The 20,763-nt window shown below is 50.6% G+C and overlaps 10 protein-coding genes across 10 annotated transcripts; 5 read left to right on the top strand and 5 right to left on the bottom strand.

Moving 5' to 3' along the window:
* Window positions 1-350: 350 nt before the first annotated feature.
* On the bottom strand, window positions 351-2,546 carry BDR25DRAFT_302531 (ferric reductase). Its single transcript, XM_033689815.1, has one exon. The coding sequence runs from the start codon at window positions 2,426-2,428 to the stop codon at window positions 536-538; it is 1,893 nt and encodes a 630-aa protein (XP_033549805.1). The 5' UTR covers window positions 2,429-2,546; the 3' UTR covers window positions 351-535.
* Window positions 2,547-2,832: 286 nt separating this feature from the next.
* On the bottom strand, window positions 2,833-4,187 carry BDR25DRAFT_353274 (uncharacterized protein; the record flags this gene model as incomplete). The annotated part of the gene is made up of 9 exons (XM_033695146.1): window positions 2,833-2,872; window positions 2,928-3,109; window positions 3,168-3,350; window positions 3,394-3,470; window positions 3,505-3,648; window positions 3,677-3,787; window positions 3,844-4,040; window positions 4,081-4,099; window positions 4,151-4,187. The coding sequence occupies 9 exons, from the start codon at window positions 4,185-4,187 to the stop codon at window positions 2,833-2,835; spliced, it is 990 nt and encodes a 329-aa protein (XP_033549806.1).
* Window positions 4,188-4,220: 33 nt separating this feature from the next.
* Window positions 4,221-5,323, top strand: BDR25DRAFT_353275 (uncharacterized protein; the record flags this gene model as incomplete). The annotated part of the gene is made up of 12 exons (XM_033695147.1): window positions 4,221-4,271; window positions 4,312-4,455; window positions 4,479-4,521; window positions 4,548-4,611; window positions 4,644-4,683; window positions 4,739-4,764; window positions 4,809-4,862; window positions 4,901-4,932; window positions 5,007-5,054; window positions 5,083-5,088; window positions 5,120-5,208; window positions 5,255-5,323. The coding sequence occupies 12 exons, from the start codon at window positions 4,221-4,223 to the stop codon at window positions 5,321-5,323; spliced, it is 666 nt and encodes a 221-aa protein (XP_033549807.1).
* A 36-nt stretch (window positions 5,324-5,359) lies between these two features.
* Window positions 5,360-6,639, bottom strand: BDR25DRAFT_302532 (uncharacterized protein). Its single transcript, XM_033689816.1, has one exon. The coding sequence runs from the start codon at window positions 6,486-6,488 to the stop codon at window positions 5,397-5,399; it is 1,092 nt and encodes a 363-aa protein (XP_033549808.1). The 5' UTR covers window positions 6,489-6,639; the 3' UTR covers window positions 5,360-5,396.
* Window positions 6,640-6,966: 327 nt separating this feature from the next.
* Window positions 6,967-7,417, top strand: BDR25DRAFT_302533 (uncharacterized protein). Its single transcript, XM_033689817.1, has one exon. The coding sequence runs from the start codon at window positions 7,077-7,079 to the stop codon at window positions 7,341-7,343; it is 267 nt and encodes an 88-aa protein (XP_033549809.1). The 5' UTR covers window positions 6,967-7,076; the 3' UTR covers window positions 7,344-7,417.
* A 1,858-nt stretch (window positions 7,418-9,275) lies between these two features.
* Window positions 9,276-9,813, top strand: BDR25DRAFT_341738 (uncharacterized protein; the record flags this gene model as incomplete). Its single annotated transcript, XM_033693638.1, has 1 exon — window positions 9,276-9,813. The coding sequence occupies exon 1, from the start codon at window positions 9,379-9,381 to the stop codon at window positions 9,811-9,813; it is 435 nt and encodes a 144-aa protein (XP_033549810.1). The 5' UTR covers window positions 9,276-9,378.
* A 112-nt stretch (window positions 9,814-9,925) lies between these two features.
* BDR25DRAFT_353278 (uncharacterized protein) lies at window positions 9,926-12,147 on the bottom strand (the record flags this gene model as incomplete). Its single annotated transcript, XM_033695148.1, has 12 exons — window positions 9,926-9,973; window positions 10,022-10,104; window positions 10,149-10,190; window positions 10,241-10,354; window positions 10,463-10,498; window positions 10,549-11,505; window positions 11,556-11,638; window positions 11,685-11,767; window positions 11,805-11,835; window positions 11,891-11,934; window positions 11,965-12,084; window positions 12,121-12,147. The coding sequence occupies 12 exons, from the start codon at window positions 12,145-12,147 to the stop codon at window positions 9,926-9,928; spliced, it is 1,668 nt and encodes a 555-aa protein (XP_033549811.1).
* Window positions 12,148-12,226: 79 nt separating this feature from the next.
* Window positions 12,227-14,187, top strand: BDR25DRAFT_258520 (malate dehydrogenase). Its single transcript, XM_033686537.1, has 6 exons — window positions 12,227-12,413; window positions 12,512-12,629; window positions 12,686-12,726; window positions 12,779-12,887; window positions 12,951-13,045; window positions 13,097-14,187. The coding sequence occupies exons 1-6, from the start codon at window positions 12,348-12,350 to the stop codon at window positions 13,691-13,693; spliced, it is 1,026 nt and encodes a 341-aa protein (XP_033549812.1). The 5' UTR covers window positions 12,227-12,347; the 3' UTR covers window positions 13,694-14,187.
* A 428-nt stretch (window positions 14,188-14,615) lies between these two features.
* BDR25DRAFT_302536 (acyltransferase ChoActase/COT/CPT) lies at window positions 14,616-17,318 on the bottom strand. Its single transcript, XM_033689818.1, has 4 exons — window positions 17,136-17,318; window positions 17,019-17,073; window positions 15,250-16,949; window positions 14,616-15,120 (listed from the first exon to the last, which is right to left on the bottom strand). Exons 2-4 carry the CDS (start codon window positions 17,062-17,064, stop codon window positions 15,031-15,033), a joined length of 1,836 nt encoding a protein of 611 aa, XP_033549813.1. The 5' UTR covers window positions 17,065-17,073; window positions 17,136-17,318; the 3' UTR covers window positions 14,616-15,030.
* Window positions 17,319-18,705: 1,387 nt separating this feature from the next.
* Window positions 18,706-19,780, top strand: BDR25DRAFT_12970 (NAD(P)-binding protein). Its single transcript, XM_033683821.1, has one exon. The coding sequence runs from the start codon at window positions 18,813-18,815 to the stop codon at window positions 19,737-19,739; it is 927 nt and encodes a 308-aa protein (XP_033549814.1). The 5' UTR covers window positions 18,706-18,812; the 3' UTR covers window positions 19,740-19,780.
* Window positions 19,781-20,763: the final 983 nt, after the last annotated feature.

Consider the following 20,763-nt stretch of genomic DNA (forward strand, 5'->3'; position numbering starts at 1 on the left):
AAAAGCAACTTAATAACGCCATGTGGCGCCTGCACGCTCCCATCACTCCTGTGGTTACCAAAGAGGCTGAAAAGGCAATTCTGACGGGGCGACTTTGTGCAAGTTACGCTGTGCCCAAAGATGCCCAAAGATGTGAACAACATCTCACTGCCGGTGGGAATAAATGGGGCAGTGAATGAGAGTCGAGGGTAAAGAGACAGATTATGCTCCTCGATTTTTTTATTGTTCTTGTTTTAAGGTAGTGAAGGAAATTTGTCTAATAGTGGTATTAATAGAAACTATAACAAAGAGAAGAAAACTGATGTTGAATGGAAATAGATCGCCATCTGCGAGAACGCATAATGGAATGTGGCATGTCCAAATAAGCCAACGATACAAATATTCTACGTATGCTTTCCAAGTCCAGTAACAGGTTCCATATCTAACGTCCTCCCTGTTGATGTTCCGCTCTAGGTCCCATGTGCAGTACAAGGAAAAGGCTAAATGGCAAGAGAGTGAGTCATAAGTCATGTCAATCGGTCACCTCAAACCCAGATCAGTAGGAGAACGCCTCCTCAATAAAATCAACGCTTCGGATACCTGTCCTTCTCCGTGTTGCCGCTCTGACGCTGTCACTAAAAGCCCCAGGGCCGCACACTGTAACCGCCATGGCGCCAACCTGCGCCAATACCTCACGGTCAACCACTTCCTGGGGATTGCAACGCTCGTACCAGACGTCCACGCCGGCGGGCAAAGCAGCGCTATCATGGCTGGGTTGCCTTCTCGAAACGTAGAGGTGGATGCGAACAACATCCTGGTAGTTCGGCAAAGCCATGATCTCGTCTACCCAGGGTTGTATCCATTCAAACATTGCTGGATTTTGAACAGACCAGACTAGACAGACCTTCCTCGCTGCAACAGAGCGGTTATTGTGGCCTATGAGGAGGTGCCGTACAAAGGAGATTTGATGGGTGATTCCCACGCCAGCAGCGAAAAGAACAACAGTTCCGTAGGAATCCAGAGAGTGATAGCCCCCATATGGACCTTCCACAATCCCCCAGGTCTGGACAGTCCCACACTTTGATCCTGAGACTTTGTTGTAGAGCTTGCGGGTCATCCCAGTGCGAGCACGGATGACACAGGAGACGGTACTGGGTCCATCTTTGATTTCAAGGTCTTTGATCGTTTTCGGTAATTTCTCGTCGTTCACCTGAACATCCTCCCTCGGCTTCGACCAGGCAATTGAGAAAGGATGCGAAGCAAACCATGCAATTGATGGTAGATATATGTGGGCGGAAGACCCAGGCTTTGCGGTCCACGTCCGTGCGAGTTCGAATGATACTCTGCTTGCCTCTCCTGGAAGGGCCTCGATGGTGACCTTGGTCCATGTTCGTCGTTTCCAAGATGAGTTGTAGTAAATGATCCGAAACGCTCGACCAAGGAATTCCAGCAACAAAAAGGATAAGAATAAATACACCCAGGGTAATTGTGGAAGTGCGTGCTTGGCCATGTGAAACCAGACCCCGAGGAGGGCGGCGGCGATACTGAGCCGGTGGAGGGTAAGAAAGGTCTCGTAGAAAGCGTGTCTCAGCGGGCCAAGGGAATGGATCATAAGGATGGAAAAGGCAATGAACCCTGAGAGTCCCCATTGGTACGACACGGATTGGGAAAGTACCCAATTAATGCTTTTCATCTTGCCCATTCCATCGTCTGACGTCCGGTAGGTGTTTAACATCCAAGCTCCAACGTGCCCGACAGACTCTAGGAAGACAAGGCGAGCCGTCCACCGGTGGAAGAGATTAAATGTGTCATAGCTGATATGAAGTAACCAGATGAAGGGATTGTTTCGAAGGGCAAAAAGTATGGTCAGGATTATGTTGAATGCTGCCAGCGACCCACAGCGTCCCCTGAAAGCTGCGATCTCTTTCTTGTTGTGGAAGTCATCGTGCTCTGGTGGTTCCGGGATCCTGAAGCAGTAGATTAAGTTGCTCACACTGTATACAACCATAATTATGAGCTGCAGTCTGGATGGGAGTGTCCCCATGCCGACAGCGTTCGAGATCTGGAATTCGCGGTTGTGGCGTGTTCTCCATAGTGGGGAATAGACTAGATATCTCTTAAAATCCCCCCACCAGAAGAATCGATTCTTAGCCCAGAAGTCCTGATTGAAGGTTGGTGGAGAATTGATAGCTGTGACCTGTCGTCGATCACGCTGGATAGCGGTGAGGATGCGGTAGGCGATAGTAAGGAGTACGATAGTAAAGACAGTTGTGATGAGAAGATTGACGTAAAGATAATTCGCAGGCTGGTCGACACCAGTCAGGCCGTGACTGTACCTGAACGGATCAGAGCTTGATTCATTTGCCTCGACGTTATTGATGTCTATCGATGAGGCCGCAGGAGTAGTGGCCCCTGAAGACACCAACACAGCAGATGTTGTAGCAGCCATCTGGCTGCTCACGCAACAGGTAATGGGAACGGAGGAAGAATAGGAAATCACTAGGCGTGCGGGCGATTGATAAAGGAATGTTCCCCGAACCGTTACGAAGACTTGCGTATGCTTGTCAACTGCGCCGTGGGATACTCTCCGTGCACCGTCCGATATTCATACTACCTTATAGTCAGCATGTTCGCGATTTTAATCTTGCTGGTCGCCAGAAGCCCCTAAGTTCTGACTGGCGGAGGCTAAGCCGCAAGTCGGACCTGGCTAGAAGCATTTCCCGAGAGTCCTCACACGAAGGCCATGTCAGTAAGCGGAAGCTAGCTTGCGCCGCAACCGGGTGGCCTGTCATAGGATAGGATTACCTAAAGATTAGAGTCTGACAGGAGGCAATGTCAAGGACTTAGATCCTGTCATTGGAGTTTAGATGCAAGATATGGATTTTTTTCAGGGCTGAAAAGTATCATGTACCAGGCTAGCATGCTGTGTCCTTCTAAGCCACACATACTCCCATCTAATCGACATGTCTTTAAAGGCGGGTCCATTATGGCCCGGGACGCATTGCGAGAAGGCGTAGGCAGTAGGCTTAGCTTCGCTCAGCGATGCATTCCGAAGTTGAATTGGTGTAGCGAAAATACTCCCTTGAAGAGCTAGGAATACGGAACATTGCTGACAAGACTTAGCTACATGCTGGAAGGAGAATGTGTGGAAGAACCTCTTGAGAGTTTGTTTATGCCAGCAGATAGACTTGCTTGCAGAAGCTGGTGGATAGGCGGAAAGCGATGAACGCATTCTTCAATGTCAAGCTTTCATCATTACTTGGTAGAATGTTCCACGTAAAGACTGAACTGATTGTTGCGTGACTGAACCTTGGTAACGGAGGCGAAACAAGCAATAAACCACGGTGTGAAAAGCGGTCTAGGCCAGCCAACTGAATCTTATCGATAACGACAACAAATCTGTGGTATCTTCACTTCCAGAAACAGATTTGAAGGTGTCGGTGCTATTGTTAGAAGGTTCACCCTACCCGGGAGCTCTCTAGAATTTGCTGCTATGGGATCCAACATGGCCAAGATAATAGCCACTCGCTAAATCGTCCCGTGCTTCGCTAACCCCTGGGTCAAATTCGGTCGGCCGCATATGTGAAGAAAATGCAACGTGAGTAAATTTGGGGGTAATGGAGCATGGAACGAAATGCACACATTGAGGGGTATTCGCGCGGTTAACCTCTGAGAAAGTGCACCGCACAACACCTACTGTTGTCAAAGAATCCTTGGCGAAGGTCGAGTTGTTCAATTGACAGTGGGAGGCTGACAGCGCTCAGTTTGGGGCGTTTCCAGGAACCTGGTGGTAGTAATGTGGCTCCTTCTTCGTCACATGTGGATGGAATACGGTCAAGCTGTAAAAGCTGTCTGCAGCCACACCAGCTGAAGACGAGCGCTTTGAGCCGATTGGCTTTCCGATGAGCACAAAGAGTACTTCGTTTGCGTTTCTAGCATAGATTGCGAACACCATTATAGAGAATCGGGAGAGGTCAGTTACACGAGGTCCATGACCTTGCGCATTCATGGTTTGTCTTTCGAAAAGGCCGAATAAGTGCTCGACGAAGGGCGGCTGACAACTACCGCATGTTAGCGCATGCTACAGATTATAAACAAGACAGTTGAAAGTTGTCAATCCCTTGCTAAGTTTGGTAGAGCAGTAAAAGAATGCTATTTTTATATCAAAAACCAAACCTTCTCATGTTCCATCGTAGCTGCCAACTCATGGTGCAGATTGCGAGTGTAGCACAATTTAGCAAATGGCTTCTAGGAGCGACCTGCAGACAATTGGCGGAGCTGCAGCAGGCGGAGTCCGCAGGGTAGAGGTGAGCAATCGTGCACGGTCACCAGTGGAGACATTCGGTGGACAATATTTGGCTCCCAAGCGGCGGCATAAGCCCATATACTCAACTGAATGGCCCCTCAAGTTCACCGACTACCGACGGGCTTGGTATCTTGGCCAGAGGTGTTGGAAGAGGGCGGGTTGCCGACAATGTCAGATTACTGAGGCTGCATAGAACCGATCGGATGTCGGGATGGAACTGTTTGATATGGCCGCCTGTGGGGCCCAGGGTGTGGTGTGGCAGGCTTCCGTTCACCATGTCAACGTTATTGCTTCATAAAGCTGTTCATGGCAAGGAGGAGTTATCTGTAAAGCGAATGCTCTGTTGAACTCGGACCAGATCGAACGACATCAGACAGGCAAACTCCGAAGCGGCTTTGGTGTGCTGTATGATATGCATACCAGGCTTCCGTCAGTGATCGGTGAGATCACAAGTTGTTGGCTGATATTGAGAGTGGGATGTGAACGGAATGTAGTAAGATTCGCCGGGACTACGTTGGATTAGCAAAAGGCGTGCAACCTTGAAACTGCCCACTAAAAACTTCAACAGGTTACATTGGTCTACAAATAGCTTATGAGGTCTTTTGCGTAGGACAGCGAGGATGCATTTGCTGAGATGAGATCCCAACGTGTAAACTCCATGCAAAGAGACGCTTAGAGGCTAGCTGCCTGAGGTACGTCGTCGTCGCACATGGACATTGAGATGTCCGCAAGGATACCCAAGAAATTGTAGTGATAGAGGGTGATGGAGGTCCTCCTTCACACGGGGGAGATTGAAGTGAAAGGTGAAAAATGCCCGTCGGCCCCACTCCCGAGAACCCGGGTCCGCATTACGTCACGTGGGAGTCCACCCCACCTTCCTAGGTGAGTATCAACTCGAAGGGCTCCACACAGGGAATGTGACGGTGGGTTTTTATTGTATATGTCTATATCCCGTTACGTTCTCTCTAGTTCCAGCAGGAGGGTCAACGGAAGATATTCACACGGATTACATTCGGTACTGTGAGAAACCTGGTTTAGAAATGTATATATACGCATCACTATACTTCGGCAAGGGGTTAACACTGTCATGCTGTCAAATAAAACCTTTCATTTATGCCTCCATAGCCACTTCTTCGGCTTGCTTCTTCTTCCACTGCTTCTTCATCCTCCTTTTCTTCAACTCATCCGTTGTCGAAATACATATCCACCAAATCACTAGCAGGATGCCGAAAGCAATGCTCCACCCAATAGCCTCCGTCCCAAACCAAACGAACAGTCCTAGCGTCTTCTTCAAGCCCTTGTTCTCCGTCTCCCACAACGATTTGGCACCAAGAATGACCTGCATTGCGCTCAATACTACACTAAAACCGGCAAACAAAAACAGTATAACAGGAAAGTACCGGCTGAAGTAAGCAGAATATCGGTGTTCATAACGGTGTAGATGCCAGCGGTGAAGGAAGAGTGCGCTGTAAAAATTGAGCGGGCTCAGAGGTAGCTCGCCGAGCCGATAGCGCATGCTCACTGCACTCTCTGGGAGTCCTTCGAAGGCCATGATGAACTTCGTGAAGTCCTCGAACGTAATGCTGGGGAAGGAGGAGAGAAGACCATGTTTCAGTGCAATCATGAAGTCCGAACGCCGACGTATGAGAGATGCATAGGTCCTTAAAAAGCCTAGTGAGGTTGCTCTCAACCTATCTCGCTCGTCTTGATTGATAGCTTCGTTGAATGGATCAAGTAAGTACTCCCAGAAGGCATAGGAACAGAGATAGGCTGGTAGCGGTTTTAGGTACAAAAGATCTTCATCCCATATCAGATGGTTGTTAGGATTCTCGGTGAGGATTATTTGTCGACCAATGGTCAATTGTTCAGTGAGAGAGCGCAGGTTCGGGCGCGGACCCACAAGCCAAAGCCGTTTTCCAAGCTTGTCTAGTCCTAGCGTTTCAAGGTCTTCTAGGCAGTACGAAACCAGGAGACATGAGTTGAGCGGTATTCGCGGCGCATCCGGGAGAGTTTGTCTGGGGCCATGGCTATACAGGCTGTATGGTTTCTCCGATTCCTGAAGAGAATATTCCAGTTCGTCGCAGAGCTGGTCGCATTTTTCGAACTGCGGGACGCTCTTCCACACTGCAGTCGTAGAGGTGCTGGATCGTGATACAGCAGCTACACTATGGTCCGAGGTGGGGGGGTTGACTTCTTCGCCCATGGATAAGACATTGGCCGGGTTAACAGTAGGAAAGCCGCAAAGAAAGAGTTGCCTCAAGTCGCAGACTTTGATGAGGGGTTTTGGGGGATGGTAGAACACGAGGGTGTGGTGATCTTCGACCAGGGGGATGCACAAATCATGCGCCCTGATTGGCTAAGCGCTTGCGTTAGACCGCACTCTCAACTCTCGTGTTCAGCCCAAGGGCTCAAGCCTCCCAAGTGCCTTTCTCGTTAAACTCGTTTTGTCGAGCATGCACTGTGGTTTTCTTGGATATGTTTGGTGCCAGAAGGTCTCGACCCTCTTGACCGTGGATGTGGTATTCATGACCTGAAGTGATGAGGACGCAAGCAAGTGATCAAGAACGTCACAAACTAGTGCTATGCAGCGTTAGCAATAATCTTTCGTACAAGGATGCAACAGGTGGACTATCGAACTTTTCGATATACGACGTATTGTGCCCCTGTCCTTTCAGCTCCGATAAGACTTCGCAGTATATCATCGTCTTCATCTCCGACTTACTCTTCGTTCTCCTCGCTCTTCTCCTTTGGCATTCCTTTATTTACTCCATCTGAAGTGCCGAATTTCAGCATGCTCTTCATGGTGATCGAACGCTTCCACTCTGGAAACCCAAAGCCCGTCTACGCTCGTTTCAGATCACAAGGTCGACTCGCCCCGGAAGGGCTGAAATACGTATCAAGCTGGGTTAGCGACGACCTGACGCGCTGTTATCAGTTGATGGAGACGGAGACGAGAGAGTTATTGGATAAGTGGATCAGCAATTGGAATGATATCGTGGACTTTGAGGTCGTTCCGGTGATTACTTCGGCGGAAGCTAGTGCGAAGGTCTCAGAGTAGGGAAATTAGCAAGGTGAAGGTGAACCAAGTTTGAGAGCAAGTGCGGAGGCAACACGTTTCGATATGGCATGAGACTTCGGGCCGGAAGTCCTCCCACAGCGCGTTTGTGGAGCTTCGTGCTATCAAATAACAAATGCTGTCTTGCCAAAAAGAAACTCACCTACATACCCAACACCTCCAACATCTCCATTATCTTGAAGGGGTATGCTTACCTCTTACCTGCCGTTCCGTTATGTATGATGGCTAGTGTCTCACTGTTGATGGGACAAGAACACTCACCACCAACCTCACTGACACCATCTGACCATCACGACAACACTAACCGCGAAATTGACTTCGCCACAAATCGGCCTCGCCTGGGCAGTCTAGTGTAATTCACCGTTTAGCACCCCGGCTTCTTATTTTGACAGCTGTTCATGGGCAGATCCACAAAGCTACGCCGTACTAAGCGCCTCGATGCTTTGGTTCAGCGAAGTGAGGAGCCGCCCACCAACACCGCCACGACCCCAAAATTACTTGAGATCCAGTTGCCAGCGCATTTCCAAGATGGAGAAACCCGGAGTGGATGTAGGCGAATACTTTTGGAGCGCCATTTTCAGCAAGAAGATGGCGATGCTCTTCGAACGTCCCCTCTCGGTCTTCCAAGATTATGCTTGAATGAGCGTATCGCCTACATCCTTTTTTGCAAAGCCTGAGTGAAGAGAGGGCCTTACAGCAACTTTGCGCTGTCAGTCCCGCCTATATTCGATCTCTAGATTCTTCACCGTTCGATCGACTCACCGTGACGATTCAACAGCACCCGAAATAGCAAAAATCTATGCCTCAATGCACCAGGAAGCATTCGGTAATGCCTTGACATTTTTACCTCCCGGCGTCCCGTGCGTGAGGAAAGATTATACGCCGCTGTCGTACAGCTTTAACTTGTTGCTCGATTGGCGCGATGAGAGAAAATAATCTTAACAGTAAGCGCACTCATAAGGCATTCTGTCCAATTACAAGGGTTAAGTACCTCGCTGGGCGTCTGCCAGTCTGCGGCGCAGTTGAGTTTGACGCGATAGCCTGGGAAGTCATTCGAGCCAACATGATTTCCAACACCAAACCCAGGCTCTTTTGATCAATTTTCATAACCGACTGCAGCACGCGTCTGCTCGACCCAGCTCAGCCGCTGTTTGCATTGGGAGTCGGTGAGTTGGTGCCTTTCATCACGAGGTGCTCGCGTGGGGTTTGCATCCACGATGCATCCACGATGCATCCTGATCCCCCCTTTCCTGACTCAGACTCCGGATGAGACAGAATCCACGCATTGCTCACAGAATTTGGAAGCTGTAAAGAGGAGACGGCCGACGACAATCCTTTGCAGTGGTGGTGTAGAGGAAGGGCTGCGGTTTCTCACAAACGTGAAACTGGGCCTCTCGTTTCAAGGAGTGCAGGGAAACGAGGGTCGCAGAAACGAGGCCCGTGAGGCGCAACTTGCTGCTTCGCGGAGGATTGTCGTTTCCGCGCACAGGGCGCCCCTCGCTCCATTCGAAAAGGCGTTTCCCCCTTTGATACATGTGGAGGCCCTTGCCGCATAAACCTCACAGTTTCGAAACTTCGCGTCTGCTCACTCGTGTGTTTGGTTGAACAAGGAACCGATCGCCTGTTCCTTTTGTCAGATTTATCATTTGAATGATTGGCGTGTAATGGTGCTGGGCTGGTGACCAACCCAACCCCAGACAGTGGCACATACGCCTCTTCCCTAAATACAAATGACAGCGGGGCGGTGAACGGGTTTGCAGGGCATAATCCTGGCTTAATGTTGTTGCAACCTAGCCCTTCAGCCCTTGTCATATTATGATAATATGCGGCGGGGGAGCTGGCTCCAGTTCCCCTATATCTTCGAGGGCACCGCGGGTTACGCCTGCCCTTTCGTTCACATTTCAAGCTGAACTTATTTATACAAAAAGTCGCCGCCTCACCTAGTTATTTATTTTGACCATTTGAATCTATCTTACGTTTAGTTCCTCCCAAGCACGCCTTCACTTCCCCATCAGCCATGTCCTCTTACTCTCCACGGTCTCCCTTTGGTCTCCCGCAATCCCCAAGACCAAACGGTATGCTCTCACCAGGCATGCTCTCACCAATCAACACAACTCTCTCCTCGCCCTCATCCCCGCGATACGACTCCGGAGCAACCTCTCCCACCAATCAAGCTCTGTCCGAGAAAGGCCCCCAGCCAATATTCATCGACACAAGACAACGACGCCGAGAGTCGATGATATTCGTCAACGCTACTATTCCTCTCAGTCCACGGAGCTCGATTGCTCTAGGTGACCGTTCAGATACTCAATCTCTACGAGAACCACCGCGGAAACGAAGGGGGATCGCAAGATTATTCTGCTGTTTTAGCTCTGAGGCCAGAGAGCGGAGGAAGAGGCAGCGATATATGGACTTTGAAAGGATGGAGGATGTACATTGGACGGAGCTTTGAGCAATGAAAATACCGTTGTTGGCGTTACGACCTTCGCTGCAAGCCTTGTTGCAACCACCCCCACTACGACCACTTTGCTCTAACCACTCTCCTACAACTCTACGCCCACAATCTACCACTTCCAACCATGCGACTCAGTCTTACGAAAAGCTGGCGCGCCCTTTCAGGGCCATCACAATAACTTCCCTTTTTCTCAGCCAGCATTTACGAGCGTACTCTTCTCCGCTTTTCTTCTAGTCATTTGAAGCGCATTTATCTTGATTTTGTATAGACGGCTCGATAATTTTGTGTCTTTTGTTGCATTGCGTTGGCGTTTAGGGCTTTTCTTGACTCACGAAATTGAAGTCCCCCTGCCATTCTCAGGATGAGAGGCTCATCTGTTTACACTGGGAAGGTGCAAGCTGTTAGACGCAGCGAAAGTATGCACCAGAAAGGAGGGTGTAGGTAGATACCCATAGAAATTGATCATGAGGTTCAGTGAATGAGATTTTGAGACTTAAGAGTGCATCCTGGGACAAGCGAGACATATGTAGTTTCGGGACTGAATTGTATCCTCTTGATACTCTACTTAATTTAAGCAGAATATTTGATAGATCGACGATCTCCGTTTATAGGCCTCTGTAAGCACCAATATACTATATGAATTCACGCGCCTGCTCTGGTATCCCAACAACTAATCTAGCTCCTTTCTTAGTCCGGGTCTCCCCTTCCCCTTCCCTTTCTTCTTCCCTCCACTCTTCTCCTCAACAGCCCACTCCTCCTCCAACCACTTCCTGCCCGACTCCTCCAGCTCCCGCTCTCCAACATTCTCAGGCTCCTTCACCTCCTTCTTATACCTCTCCAATGCCTCCCCAAACAAATACTCCATAGTCGTCAACGCACGCGATGCTAGGACCTGCGGGCCAAAACGCGTTCTGAACTGGACTGTCAACCACCTCGGCGGCGGAGGGGTGGATGGCATGATATCTGCACTCCTCCGCATCCACCCCACAAACTGCAGGATCTTAGTTTCAACCGGCACTGACCCGTCATTGATCTGCACGCCTTGACCCTCCCAGCCAATGTCGTTCATAAACCACGATGCCATGCACTCCTTTAGCAGTGGAAAATGCTCCTTCGCCTCTCGCGCATCGTTGATCATTTTCGTCCATGCCCCCATCGCAGTTTCCGTGTTCCAGCCATACATATATCCCACGGAATCGTACGTCAGGCGGATCCGGTGCACAAGTTTCCCCGCTGCGTCGGGGAACAAGCGGAGAGTGTTTGTGAGTGAGGTTTTGTAGGTGATGGAGATGCGGTTGTGACAACAGAAGGCACGGAGGGCTTCTGCGTATATGCGGCGCGAGACGAGGAAGAGAGAGATGTCTATGTAGTCCTCCTTGGGCTTTCCCCAGTAATCCTGGGAGTGCGCTTTGCGTCGACAGTAGATGACGCCTTTGGGTTCGTAGACGGCGAGCATGAGGATGAGGTCTTGGAGTTCGGTTGGTAGATCTAGGAATCGGAAGGATGCTTTCCATGAGCGTGGGCGAACTGTTCGGTCTCCAGGATTTGCGCCTGCCATTGTTGCGGATATGATTGGATTGGATTTAGGAGCTCGCCGTGGCTTGAATCTGTCGAGCTCGAGGAGGTTGCTAAATTCTTCGCGGAGCTCGGCAATGCCAGTGGGACTCGGGGGTGTGCTGGGCTCTGGATCTGAATCGTAAAAGCAGCTAGGCATAATTCTACAGCATGTTAGGGCATACTATGGATTATACATGGGGTAGATTTGAACCAAAATACCTCTGGGTACACGTAAGGAGAATGCCAAGACAAAGCTAGTTGTGTCCTAATTCAGATTATTGGTGCATTATAGAGAGGGGTAGCTACGGAACGATACAAAATGAATAAAAGGCGAAAACAGTGCGAACGAGGTTTGATATTTAAAAGTTAGGCGTGACTCAGGAAGCTGCTGGGGCTCGCTCGATGATCAAACGCTTGCATAAGATGGCAACGAGGCTGAGCAGATTGAAAGCTCCACCGTAGCTGGAATACGAAGTGCATCTAGCTTTTAATAGCGGTCTTGTTGCAACCCATCCACTTCAAGAAGTAAAATGACGATGCATTCATGGTGTTGCATTCATCCTACGAGCAGCAACTCCCTCCTCTGGGAACCACCGTCTGCAACTGATCGGCCCGTGGACCTGTTCCCAAATTCTCCCGGACAGTTCCTCCATCGCAATGGAAGAGAAAATGGATATTAAATATTAGTAACATCCTCGTCAACTCAATATCCTAAAGGCCCAAAATCCCAAAATCCCAGAGTCCCACCATCCCAAATGGCAGTTCCCCGCCCATGCCAAAACAAGACTAGTGTGCCGGGGTCGGAGAATGGTCGCAGCCAAGACCCTCGGCTTGGCCCATGACCACCATTCCCGTGAGGTCGGAAAACTCTCACAATTCACGCACTCATTGATTATATCTCTCATACACGGCACTCCTCAGCCCCCGCAGTCCAGCCCAGCTTCCATCTCCACTCTCTTCAATTCCGCACAGCCATGTTCTCTACCAGGCAGCTATTTGCTCAGGCCCAGCGCCGCTCCTTCTCGGTATCATCCCGCCAGGTATGTTGACCGACGCATGTCCATTGCTTTTTGCTGGAGGGTCGGATTTTGCAATGGCAAGGTTTCCTAGGCGCAGAAGTTAACAAGGCATGCTACAGGCGTCCAAGGTGACGGTGTTGGGTGCCGCTGGTGGCATTGGTCAGCCGTTGTCGCTGCTGTTGAAGCTCAACCCACGCGTCAGCCAGCTTGCGCTCTACGATATCCGCCTAGCTCCCGGTAGACTCTTCCCAGCCTCAAATATATGTTTTTCAAAGCTAATTGAAGTCCTCTAGGCGTCGCCGCCGACGTTGGCCACATCAACACCAAGAGCGAGGTATGGTGCAATTACCAATGGCCAGTCCTGAACACCGGCTGATACGCACAAGGTCCGGGGATATGATGCAACCCCCTCTGGGCTCGCCGAGTCACTCAAGGGCACCGAGATCGTGCTGATTCCGGCGGGCGTGCCTCGCAAGCCCGGAATGAGTCGTGATGGTGAGTTTCGACAATTGAGCAATTGAGCGGATCCGCAGCGGCTTTACCAACTGATGTGCTTAGACCTGTTCAACACCAACGCCTCCATTGTGCGAGATCTGGCCAAGGCCGCCGCCGACCACGCCCCCGAGGCCAACATCCTGATCATCTCAAACCCGGTGAGCCGAGAACACTATGTTTCGGTCGAGCAGCTCAATTGAACTATCTAGGTCAACTCTACCGTCCCCATCACCGCCGAAGTCTTCAAGTCCAAGGGCGTCTACAACCCGAAGCGCATCTTTGGCGTGACCACCCTCGACGTCGTCCGCGCCTCCCGCTTCATCTCGCAGCTCAAGGGCACCGACCCCGCTAACGAGAACATCACGGTCGTGGGCGGCCACTCCGGCGCCACCATCGTCCCCCTCCTCTCCCAATCCGGCTACAACCTCTCTGGCGAGCAGCTCGATGAGTACGTCCGCCGTGTACAGTTTGGAGGTGATGAGGTGGTGCAGGCCAAGGCTGGTGCGGGATCCGCTACGCTTTCCATGGCCATGGCTGGTGCGCGCTTCGCCGAGAGCTTGCTCAAGGCCTCGCAAGGCCAGAAGAACGTCATTGAGCCCACCTTTGTCGATTCACCGCTATACAAAGATAAGGGCTGCGAGTACTTCGCATCCAACGTTGAGCTCGGCCCTAACGGCGTCGAGAAGATCCACCCTGTTGGCAAGATCACCGATTACGAGCAGAAGCTGTTGGATGACTGTCTGTCAGACCTCAGCAAGAACATCGCCAAGGGCGTCGAGTTCGTCAAGCAGAACCCGGGCCAGTAAATCATCAATCCCACAAATATGAGGGTGTACACTAGCCACGACGTGAGTAATGATGGGGTAGGGGGAGGGAGATCTAGTAGACAATCTGCGGTGGTCGGGTGGTGATTTGGCTTTCCAACGCACGCATGCATTGTATTACAGGTCTAGTCAAAATCCCTTGTGGCACTTGGAAACTGGAACTGGACTGGACTGGCGCCGGACACCCGGGGGTTTTTCTCTCTGATCTGATCTGGATTCTGCGTGAAGGGAAGGCCGAAGTCAAATCCTACATGCATGCATCCCATGACAACCTGGTAGATTCCTCGGTCCCTATTTTCTGTTCTGTATCCGTACCTTAAAAAATATACTCCCTCTTCCCTCTCTCCCCTCTAGATCCTTTTCGTTTAGTGGCTAGCTTTCTCGAGTGACGGGTGGAGGTAGGAGAATGCTCACATGCATTCCACACTGCATTGTTCTCCCACGGACTCACGGGTAGGTAATAGCAGACTACTCGTCCTCCAATGATCACTCTGAAGTTGTCTTGGCAGCTAATTAACCAACCGCGAACTCCCGACTAAATGACATGTTTTCCCTCAATCAGGTTTACGTCTTCTTAAATTGGTTGACAAAAACGCACGTGTATCATGAGACCACCCACCCACAGCTAGCAGCTAGCAGCCAGGAGCCAGCAGCAAGCTTCCTCCACCTTCATCTCCGCATCGATGGAAGTTAGATATATACACGTGATGTTGGGTGTCGGGTAGATGGAGGTTTCCAAGGTTGGCGTGGGGTTAAGGTTGGAATAGCGCCGAGTTTGCGGCTCCTCCTCCAGGTTCCGTAGGACAGAAGTGGATGGATCAGGGAGTGAGTGGTAGTCGGGTTAACGTCAGCGTCCTGCCTGACCCTGATTTTAGACTGGTTCTAGTTGTGTGGTGGGTGGATTGTGGTACATTCTACTCTACTCTACGTTTCTACTCTAAGATTTTTAGACTGCCACTGACACACCTACACCTACACCTACACACACTAGACAGCTTTGATAAAGAACTAATCAGTAGCACACACATGCATCCCATCGCCTCTTAAAAACGCACTTCCACCTGCACCTGTACCTCCAGCTAGCAAGGGCGACAAGCATCAACCATGAAAACTATCAAACGTGCATCTTCCAAAAGAGCAAGTCAAAAAAATATCGGAAACGGGGAAAAGGGGTCTAGGAAGCGCGACAAGGAGAGCCCATGGATGTTATGGGAGTACATGTCGATGCTTCCCTGTACCTTAGGATCTCCGAGCTTCTCGTATGTACAAGATGCATTGAAATGGATTTGGGGGGGAAGGGGAAGTGGGGCGGCAAGCGTTCATAACTTCGCCTTCGGAGCTTCCAGGGTCGGAAGCATCAGGTCCCGGATATCGCCCGCGGCTTCGTTGAGATAGAAACTCATTTTATCCTGGGCGCAAGGATTAGCACTCATCCTTCTAAAGGAAAAGATAATTCCCTCTTCATCGGAGAGCCCCAGATGCGGGGAAGGTGATGGATAGCGGGGAATCAGGAGTGGACGTGGAGATATAAAACTTACCGAGCCCAGCCCCTTACTACAAACATTGAACTGAATACTATTCTCATTAATCATATACGCAATGCCCCACCCATCATCCACCACCTGACTCCAACCATATCCGTTGAAATACTCACTACTCAGCTGCGAGCTGGAGATAAACCATGTGGAACTGTAGCTGAATGCGGGGTCTTGGTAGAGCGCTGGCACGGGCTCGCCGTCTTTGAGACATTTCTTCAGGCCGAATAGATGGCGATCTACGCCACGACCGTCGGACGCGTCGGTGATGTACTTCACATGTGCGTTCAACGCGTCGCGGAACAACTGCTGGCATTTCTCCGCCGGGATGCTGTGGTCCGCCATGGCCGCGCAGAAAGCTACGCTTTCGTCGGATACCGTGCGACACGTTTCGGTGCGTCCTTCCTGGAAACGCCTTGTAGAGGCGGATTCGTAGGTTGGTCGATTTTTACCGTAGAATTTGTGGTACGCGAGTTGGATGATCATTTGCACGTATGCGTCGGGACTGCATTTGAATTTCTTGATGAGGCCTTTGCCGTAGCCTTGGTAGGCCTGGACGCGGAGTTCGTGCGCGCCGATTTGCCCGTTGAAGTGTGCTTGGGCGGCATCGATGTCTTTTTGGAGTTCGGGGGTGATGGTGAAGCGAAGGGGGGTTGGGTTGGGGAGGTTAGAGCGAATTGTGGGGTCATCAAAAGGGAGGGCGTTCGAGAAGATGAGCATGTTGGCGTGGTCGTTGAGGCGGTGTGTTGGTGTCCCGTCCATCAGTGAGTGCTCGCCCATAAAGCCCGATGTGCCGTTGTCGTTGATGATGAATTGGAGGGGCTTGTCGTACCAGCGATTGGAGCCGTCGCCATGCCAGTATTGGCGTGCGCGCTCTTCGAGAGTTATCGGGGAGGCGTCGTCTAAGCAGATGAGGAACGAGGCGGATTCGATGGCTTCCACCGATGCGGCGTTCATGCCTGAGGCGGCTTTCAGACGGGGATACACCTCTGCCCAAACGTCTCTGTTCTGGGACGTGAGGAAGCCGACAGCGGGGCTCTTCTCTGCGTTCTCGTAGATGCGTTTGAACTGCAGTTCTAGCTCGCTAGTGGTGAGTTGTTTACCCCCAACCTCATGTGGGAGCTTCCAGAACTGGTTCTTCCTTACGACTACAATATGGGGGTTCTCCTTGAAGGGATATTTGACGCTGGTATCGGCCGGCTTCTTTGGCACACGGCAGCAATTGAACATCCATTCATACGAGTTCATGGCCATTGGAAGCTTCTTCATGTACTCAGGCTCCAAGCTACCACCATCGACGGCTTTTTTAAACTCCAGAACCGCAGTAGCCATGGCTGCAGCGCGCTTGGCGGGGTTCCTCCGCTTTCTGTCATCACGATGCGAGTAGAAGTAGCTAACATAGGGGACCACGGGGTCACGATAGCCCATGTACGCCGCCTCATTCCACCACTCCGATATCCAATTGCGCGTCTCTGGTTGCTCTCTGCGCGCAACCAAGCGCCTCTGGAGCTCCTCTCCGGGGCCGCCAGGTGCTACAAACTCATTGACAGCTTTCGTGGTGGCTTCAAACTCGGTCTTGGAGAGTAGCGGGTGGACGGATTTCAGATATCGCTTGGCGGTTTCCTCGAGAGTCGGCACGGGCAGCCGGGGCAACGAATCCTCGAATCGCAGCATGGCACCTTTGCTGTGGTCTTCTTTGTAGCCTTCAGTTGGCACATATATTAGCTGTCTGCACGCATTCACGTGCTGGCATGTGAAAGACGACTACACACCTGCGGGCAGCGACGACTGCTGCCGTCTCAAGTTGGTGGGCGCCATGGCTGCAATCTGCGCAATGACCAAAATTAAAGGCTACCCTCGGTATTTCTCGGCTGTATTCTACAACATACCTTGTGTGCCTGCTGGGGGAGTAGTCGTGTGCGAAGGAGGGAGGCGGCCGGTGCTCGCACTCGTGCTACTGCACTGAACATCTGCAAAGATGTTTGTGAAGAAGACGAGAAAAAAAGGTCTAGGGCCGGGCAGGGTATTTAGGAGTTTCAGCAGATCCCTCGGCGAAGGTGACGCTGATTCTATGCGGGCTGGATGTCGGGTGGGCTGTTGCTGGGACCTGTTGAACCTCGGTCCCCGTCGGAAATGTCCAGGAGTAATGCGTGACTTGCAAATTGGTCTACTGCAGCCGCTTGCCCGGTCATGTACCTTTATGAAGGCTTTATATTTGTCGCAGGAAGATGTGGGAGATACCAAGACGTTTCAATGGCGCTGACAGTGAGACGTGATGGGGTGAATTGTTGTTTTCAACACTGGCAGCTCCGCGTGCGTGAAGCCTTCCCCGGATCTCCACCATCCATCCCACTAGCCACAGTCCGCCTTTTCGGGCACGGACGGTGAACAAACACCAATGTGCCTCGCTGGGCCGAGGGTCACACCTCTATCTTCTGTCTTCTCCTCCAATCCTCCGAATTTTGGCAAGCGTCATTGGAGGAAGCTCAAAAAAAGCAAGCGTCACGAGGCCGGTTCTCTCCTTGAAGTCCAGCTAATGCTCAACGCTTCAACGAACTCGTCCGAGGTCAGAGACTCCGATATCGCCAAGTTCAGCAAGTCAAGCGCCTTTACCGATTGAACCGCGCCCCAGACATTGAAGAAATGAAGATTAAGAGAAATTAAGAGGAATGACGGTTAAGAAGAACCGAAGATTCGGAAGAACCGAAATGTCGACAAGCTTGATCTTTATCAAGATGAGCTTGAGTTGCTCCCTTAGAGCACCTACCCAAATAATGTCTGTATGCCGATACCGCATATTGACGTCAACTAGGGTGCACTAACCGGAAGGGTTTAGTATGCCAGGCCTGTCGCCGAAATTCAGGAGAGTATGAAGTAAAAAGTGAACACTGTCGTAGACTAGGCCTGCTTTGTTCAGTCGCATCTACTAAAATGCAGTACACCGGAGATGTGGTGTCTTCCATAGGGCCGTGACGAGCGCGTCCCTACAGCTACCTCTCACCAGCTAACATGTCACATCTAGCATTAAACTCAGAGGACCACGTTCATTTAAGATCACTACGAGTTGGAATTTTACCGCGACACTCTCGCTTCAAGTGAGTTCAGCTTTAACGTTGAGCGTGGACGTATTTCTCATCCACATGCTTAACTAGATTCCCTTGGTGCGATTTGCATGTCCATCTCCCCCTTATCTTCCATTTCCATTCACTCTAAGCAACGAAGACTCAAGGTTTACCATCGAGCTTCGAGATTGGCCGCCTTACACCGGGCGAACGCTAACTCCGACAACCAATGCTCCTCTAGCGCGTCCGTCAAGATATATTATAGACTGACAATGTTCCTTTTTTTTTAATATTGTTTGGATCTATCTCAATCATTCCCTTAGCTTACCAGTGAGATATTCTTAATCTCAAGAACTCTTGGTTCGTTTTGATTCCCCCGCCCGGATTTGTTCCGTGCTCCCAAAACCTCCCTAGCTTGCTTTTCGTTACACTCTTATCCTCCGTCTCTGGATTAATTGTAGTCCTCATCTTCAATCCCTTGTCCTTCAATTTTCCATCACTACAATGCCCGCCGATCCCTCCACCGACCTCCTCCTTATAACCTGCGCATCCGGCAAACAAGCCTCCGCCCTCCTCCCCCTCCTCCCCCACTGGAAAAATATGCGTCTCGTTGTACACTCTCCAACTTCAAAAACGCGTCTCCAATCCCAATATCCTCACGCCGAAGTCCTCAACACAGATCTCTATTCACCCACCGCCACTTCCAGCCTCATAAGAAATGCTAATGTCGTCCTCCACATTGGCCCGTCCTACCACCCACACGAGACCGAAATCGGATACATGATGATCGACGCCGCAGTCACGGCATACGATTCCGGAAAAGGCCATCTCAAACATTTTATCTTAAGCAGTGTGCTAAATACGCAGTTAAGGAAGATGATGAACCATGATTGTAAACGGTATGTTGAGGAATATGTTATAGAGTCTGGTTTGCCATATACAATCCTCCAACCAACCACCTTTATGGACAACCTCCCAATTCCGGTGTTCATGAAGGAAGAGAGGCCGGTATTTAGGTGTGGATGGGACACGGATATCCAATTCTCCTGGATCGCGTTGAAGGATCTGGCAGAGGGAATGAACAAGGTGCTTGAAGAACGCGAAAAGCATTTCTCCGCGCAGTATCCGCTTGTTTCGACACATGATACGGTGTCTTTTGCGCAAGCTATCTCAATCATTGGAGATAAACTAGGGAAGAAGATTGAGGTTGAGACTGCGCTGTTTAAGGAGGCGGTTGATAACCTCTGTTTGCGGGTATACGGGACTACGGAAGGAGTTGATCAGAGGAGCAGGGACGCTGCACAGAGAATGATCTTGTTTTACGACAATCGCGGGTTGGTTGGGAATCCGAATGTTTTGGAGTGGCTGTTAGGTAGAGAGGCGACGCAGTTTGGGGAATGGGTTGAGGGGAATATGGGGGAGGTAAAGTGAGGATACGGCTATAGAGACGATAGAAAGTAGGTAGTAAGCCCAGAATCCACTACTTTTCCACAGTTCTACTCCTAGCCCAACACGTGATGAGGGTGCGCGTGGATTTTAGTTAGCACCGGATATAGGTTTAGAAGTACACTGGTGTGATTGCCTGTCCCTCGTATTTTAATAAAGTACAGCTGAGACAGCATACAGCTTTCCAGCAATAACACGGAGATTGAATTCCTTGTATATAGAACTAAAACTTTAAACAGTGATATGGAGCTAGCAGCTTCATAGACAGCAAACGCATTCAGATACAGATATCAGCTGCGCAATGCACCTACCCACAAATCCTTTCACCTCCGCGACAATCCTTAAGTCCAGGAACACGATAAGAATGGCTAACTGTTTATTACAGCACTCCAACTTGCTGTTGACATTGCCGTAGTGAGCTAATACGCCGCCCACCTGAGAAGAACATGTTCCTCTTCTTAGACTGCGACTCAGGACCTCGATACTGCAACTTCCGCTACTACTAATAGCTATGTCGTGGCCGCATATGGAGGTGGTACCTTCGGCGCGGCGTCACTTTTCTACATCGCATAATCCGCCGTGGAAGAGTTGTCATTGGTCAGAGGCTGATCCAAGCAGACATGGACTTCCAGGTAGCGAGAAGAAGGGGGAGGAAGAGGGCAAGCTTATAAGACGCGTTAGCTAGCGGATAGGAACTCGTAAGGTGTCTGCAATCTGTCTGGGACTTTGGATTCTTTTAGCGTATGCCCATGACTGCGGGCGTTCTTGCACTCCGCTACCCATTATCTAGGGATAGTTTTACTAGGAAGATATCCCTTCCCCCTACTTACCTACCCAAGATTTGGGCTTGTGTTGGACATGTCGAGGAGCAACCCAGGGAAACATAAATACGGCTATCAATTCTACACACTCTAATACTCCTCCAGCCACTCCTATAACCCAAACAGGATATTCCAAAGCATTGTCGAGACATGACCGACGGACAGGGAGTCTTGTAAAGGGTACAGAA

This window comes from Lindgomyces ingoldianus (assembly GCF_010093535.1).
Source record: "Lindgomyces ingoldianus strain ATCC 200398 unplaced genomic scaffold BDR25scaffold_10, whole genome shotgun sequence".
In the NCBI taxonomy this organism is placed as follows: Eukaryota; Fungi; Ascomycota; class Dothideomycetes; order Pleosporales; family Lindgomycetaceae; genus Lindgomyces; species Lindgomyces ingoldianus.

Excerpts from the sequence above, each read along its gene's own strand:
- BDR25DRAFT_302536 (XM_033689818.1), bottom strand. The coding sequence starts at position 17,064 with ATGGCGCCCACCAACTTGAGACGGCAGCAGTCGTCGCTGCCCGCAG. Across the intron at positions 16,950-17,018 it reads GCAGTCGTCGCTGCCCGCAG|GCTACAAAGAAGACCACAGC; the intron begins GTGTGTAGTCGT and ends TGCCAACTGAAG. Across the intron at positions 15,121-15,249 it reads GTAGTAAGGGGCTGGGCTCG|GATAAAATGAGTTTCTATCT; the intron begins GTAAGTTTTATA and ends CCTTGCGCCCAG.
- BDR25DRAFT_302532 (XM_033689816.1), bottom strand. The coding sequence starts at position 6,488 with ATGGGCGAAGAAGTCAACCCCCCCACCTCGGACCATAGTGTAGCTGCT.
- BDR25DRAFT_302531 (XM_033689815.1), bottom strand. The coding sequence starts at position 2,428 with ATGGCTGCTACAACATCTGCTGTGTTGGTGTCTTCAGGGGCCACTACT.
- BDR25DRAFT_258520 (XM_033686537.1), top strand. The coding sequence starts at position 12,348 with ATGTTCTCTACCAGGCAGCTATTTGCTCAGGCCCAGCGCCGCTCCTTC. Across the intron at positions 12,630-12,685 it reads CGATATCCGCCTAGCTCCCG|GCGTCGCCGCCGACGTTGGC; the intron begins GTAGACTCTTCC and ends GAAGTCCTCTAG. Across the intron at positions 12,888-12,950 it reads GCCCGGAATGAGTCGTGATG|ACCTGTTCAACACCAACGCC; the intron begins GTGAGTTTCGAC and ends TGATGTGCTTAG.
- BDR25DRAFT_12970 (XM_033683821.1), top strand. The coding sequence starts at position 18,813 with ATGCCCGCCGATCCCTCCACCGACCTCCTCCTTATAACCTGCGCATCC.
- BDR25DRAFT_302533 (XM_033689817.1), top strand. The coding sequence starts at position 7,077 with ATGCTCTTCATGGTGATCGAACGCTTCCACTCTGGAAACCCAAAGCCC.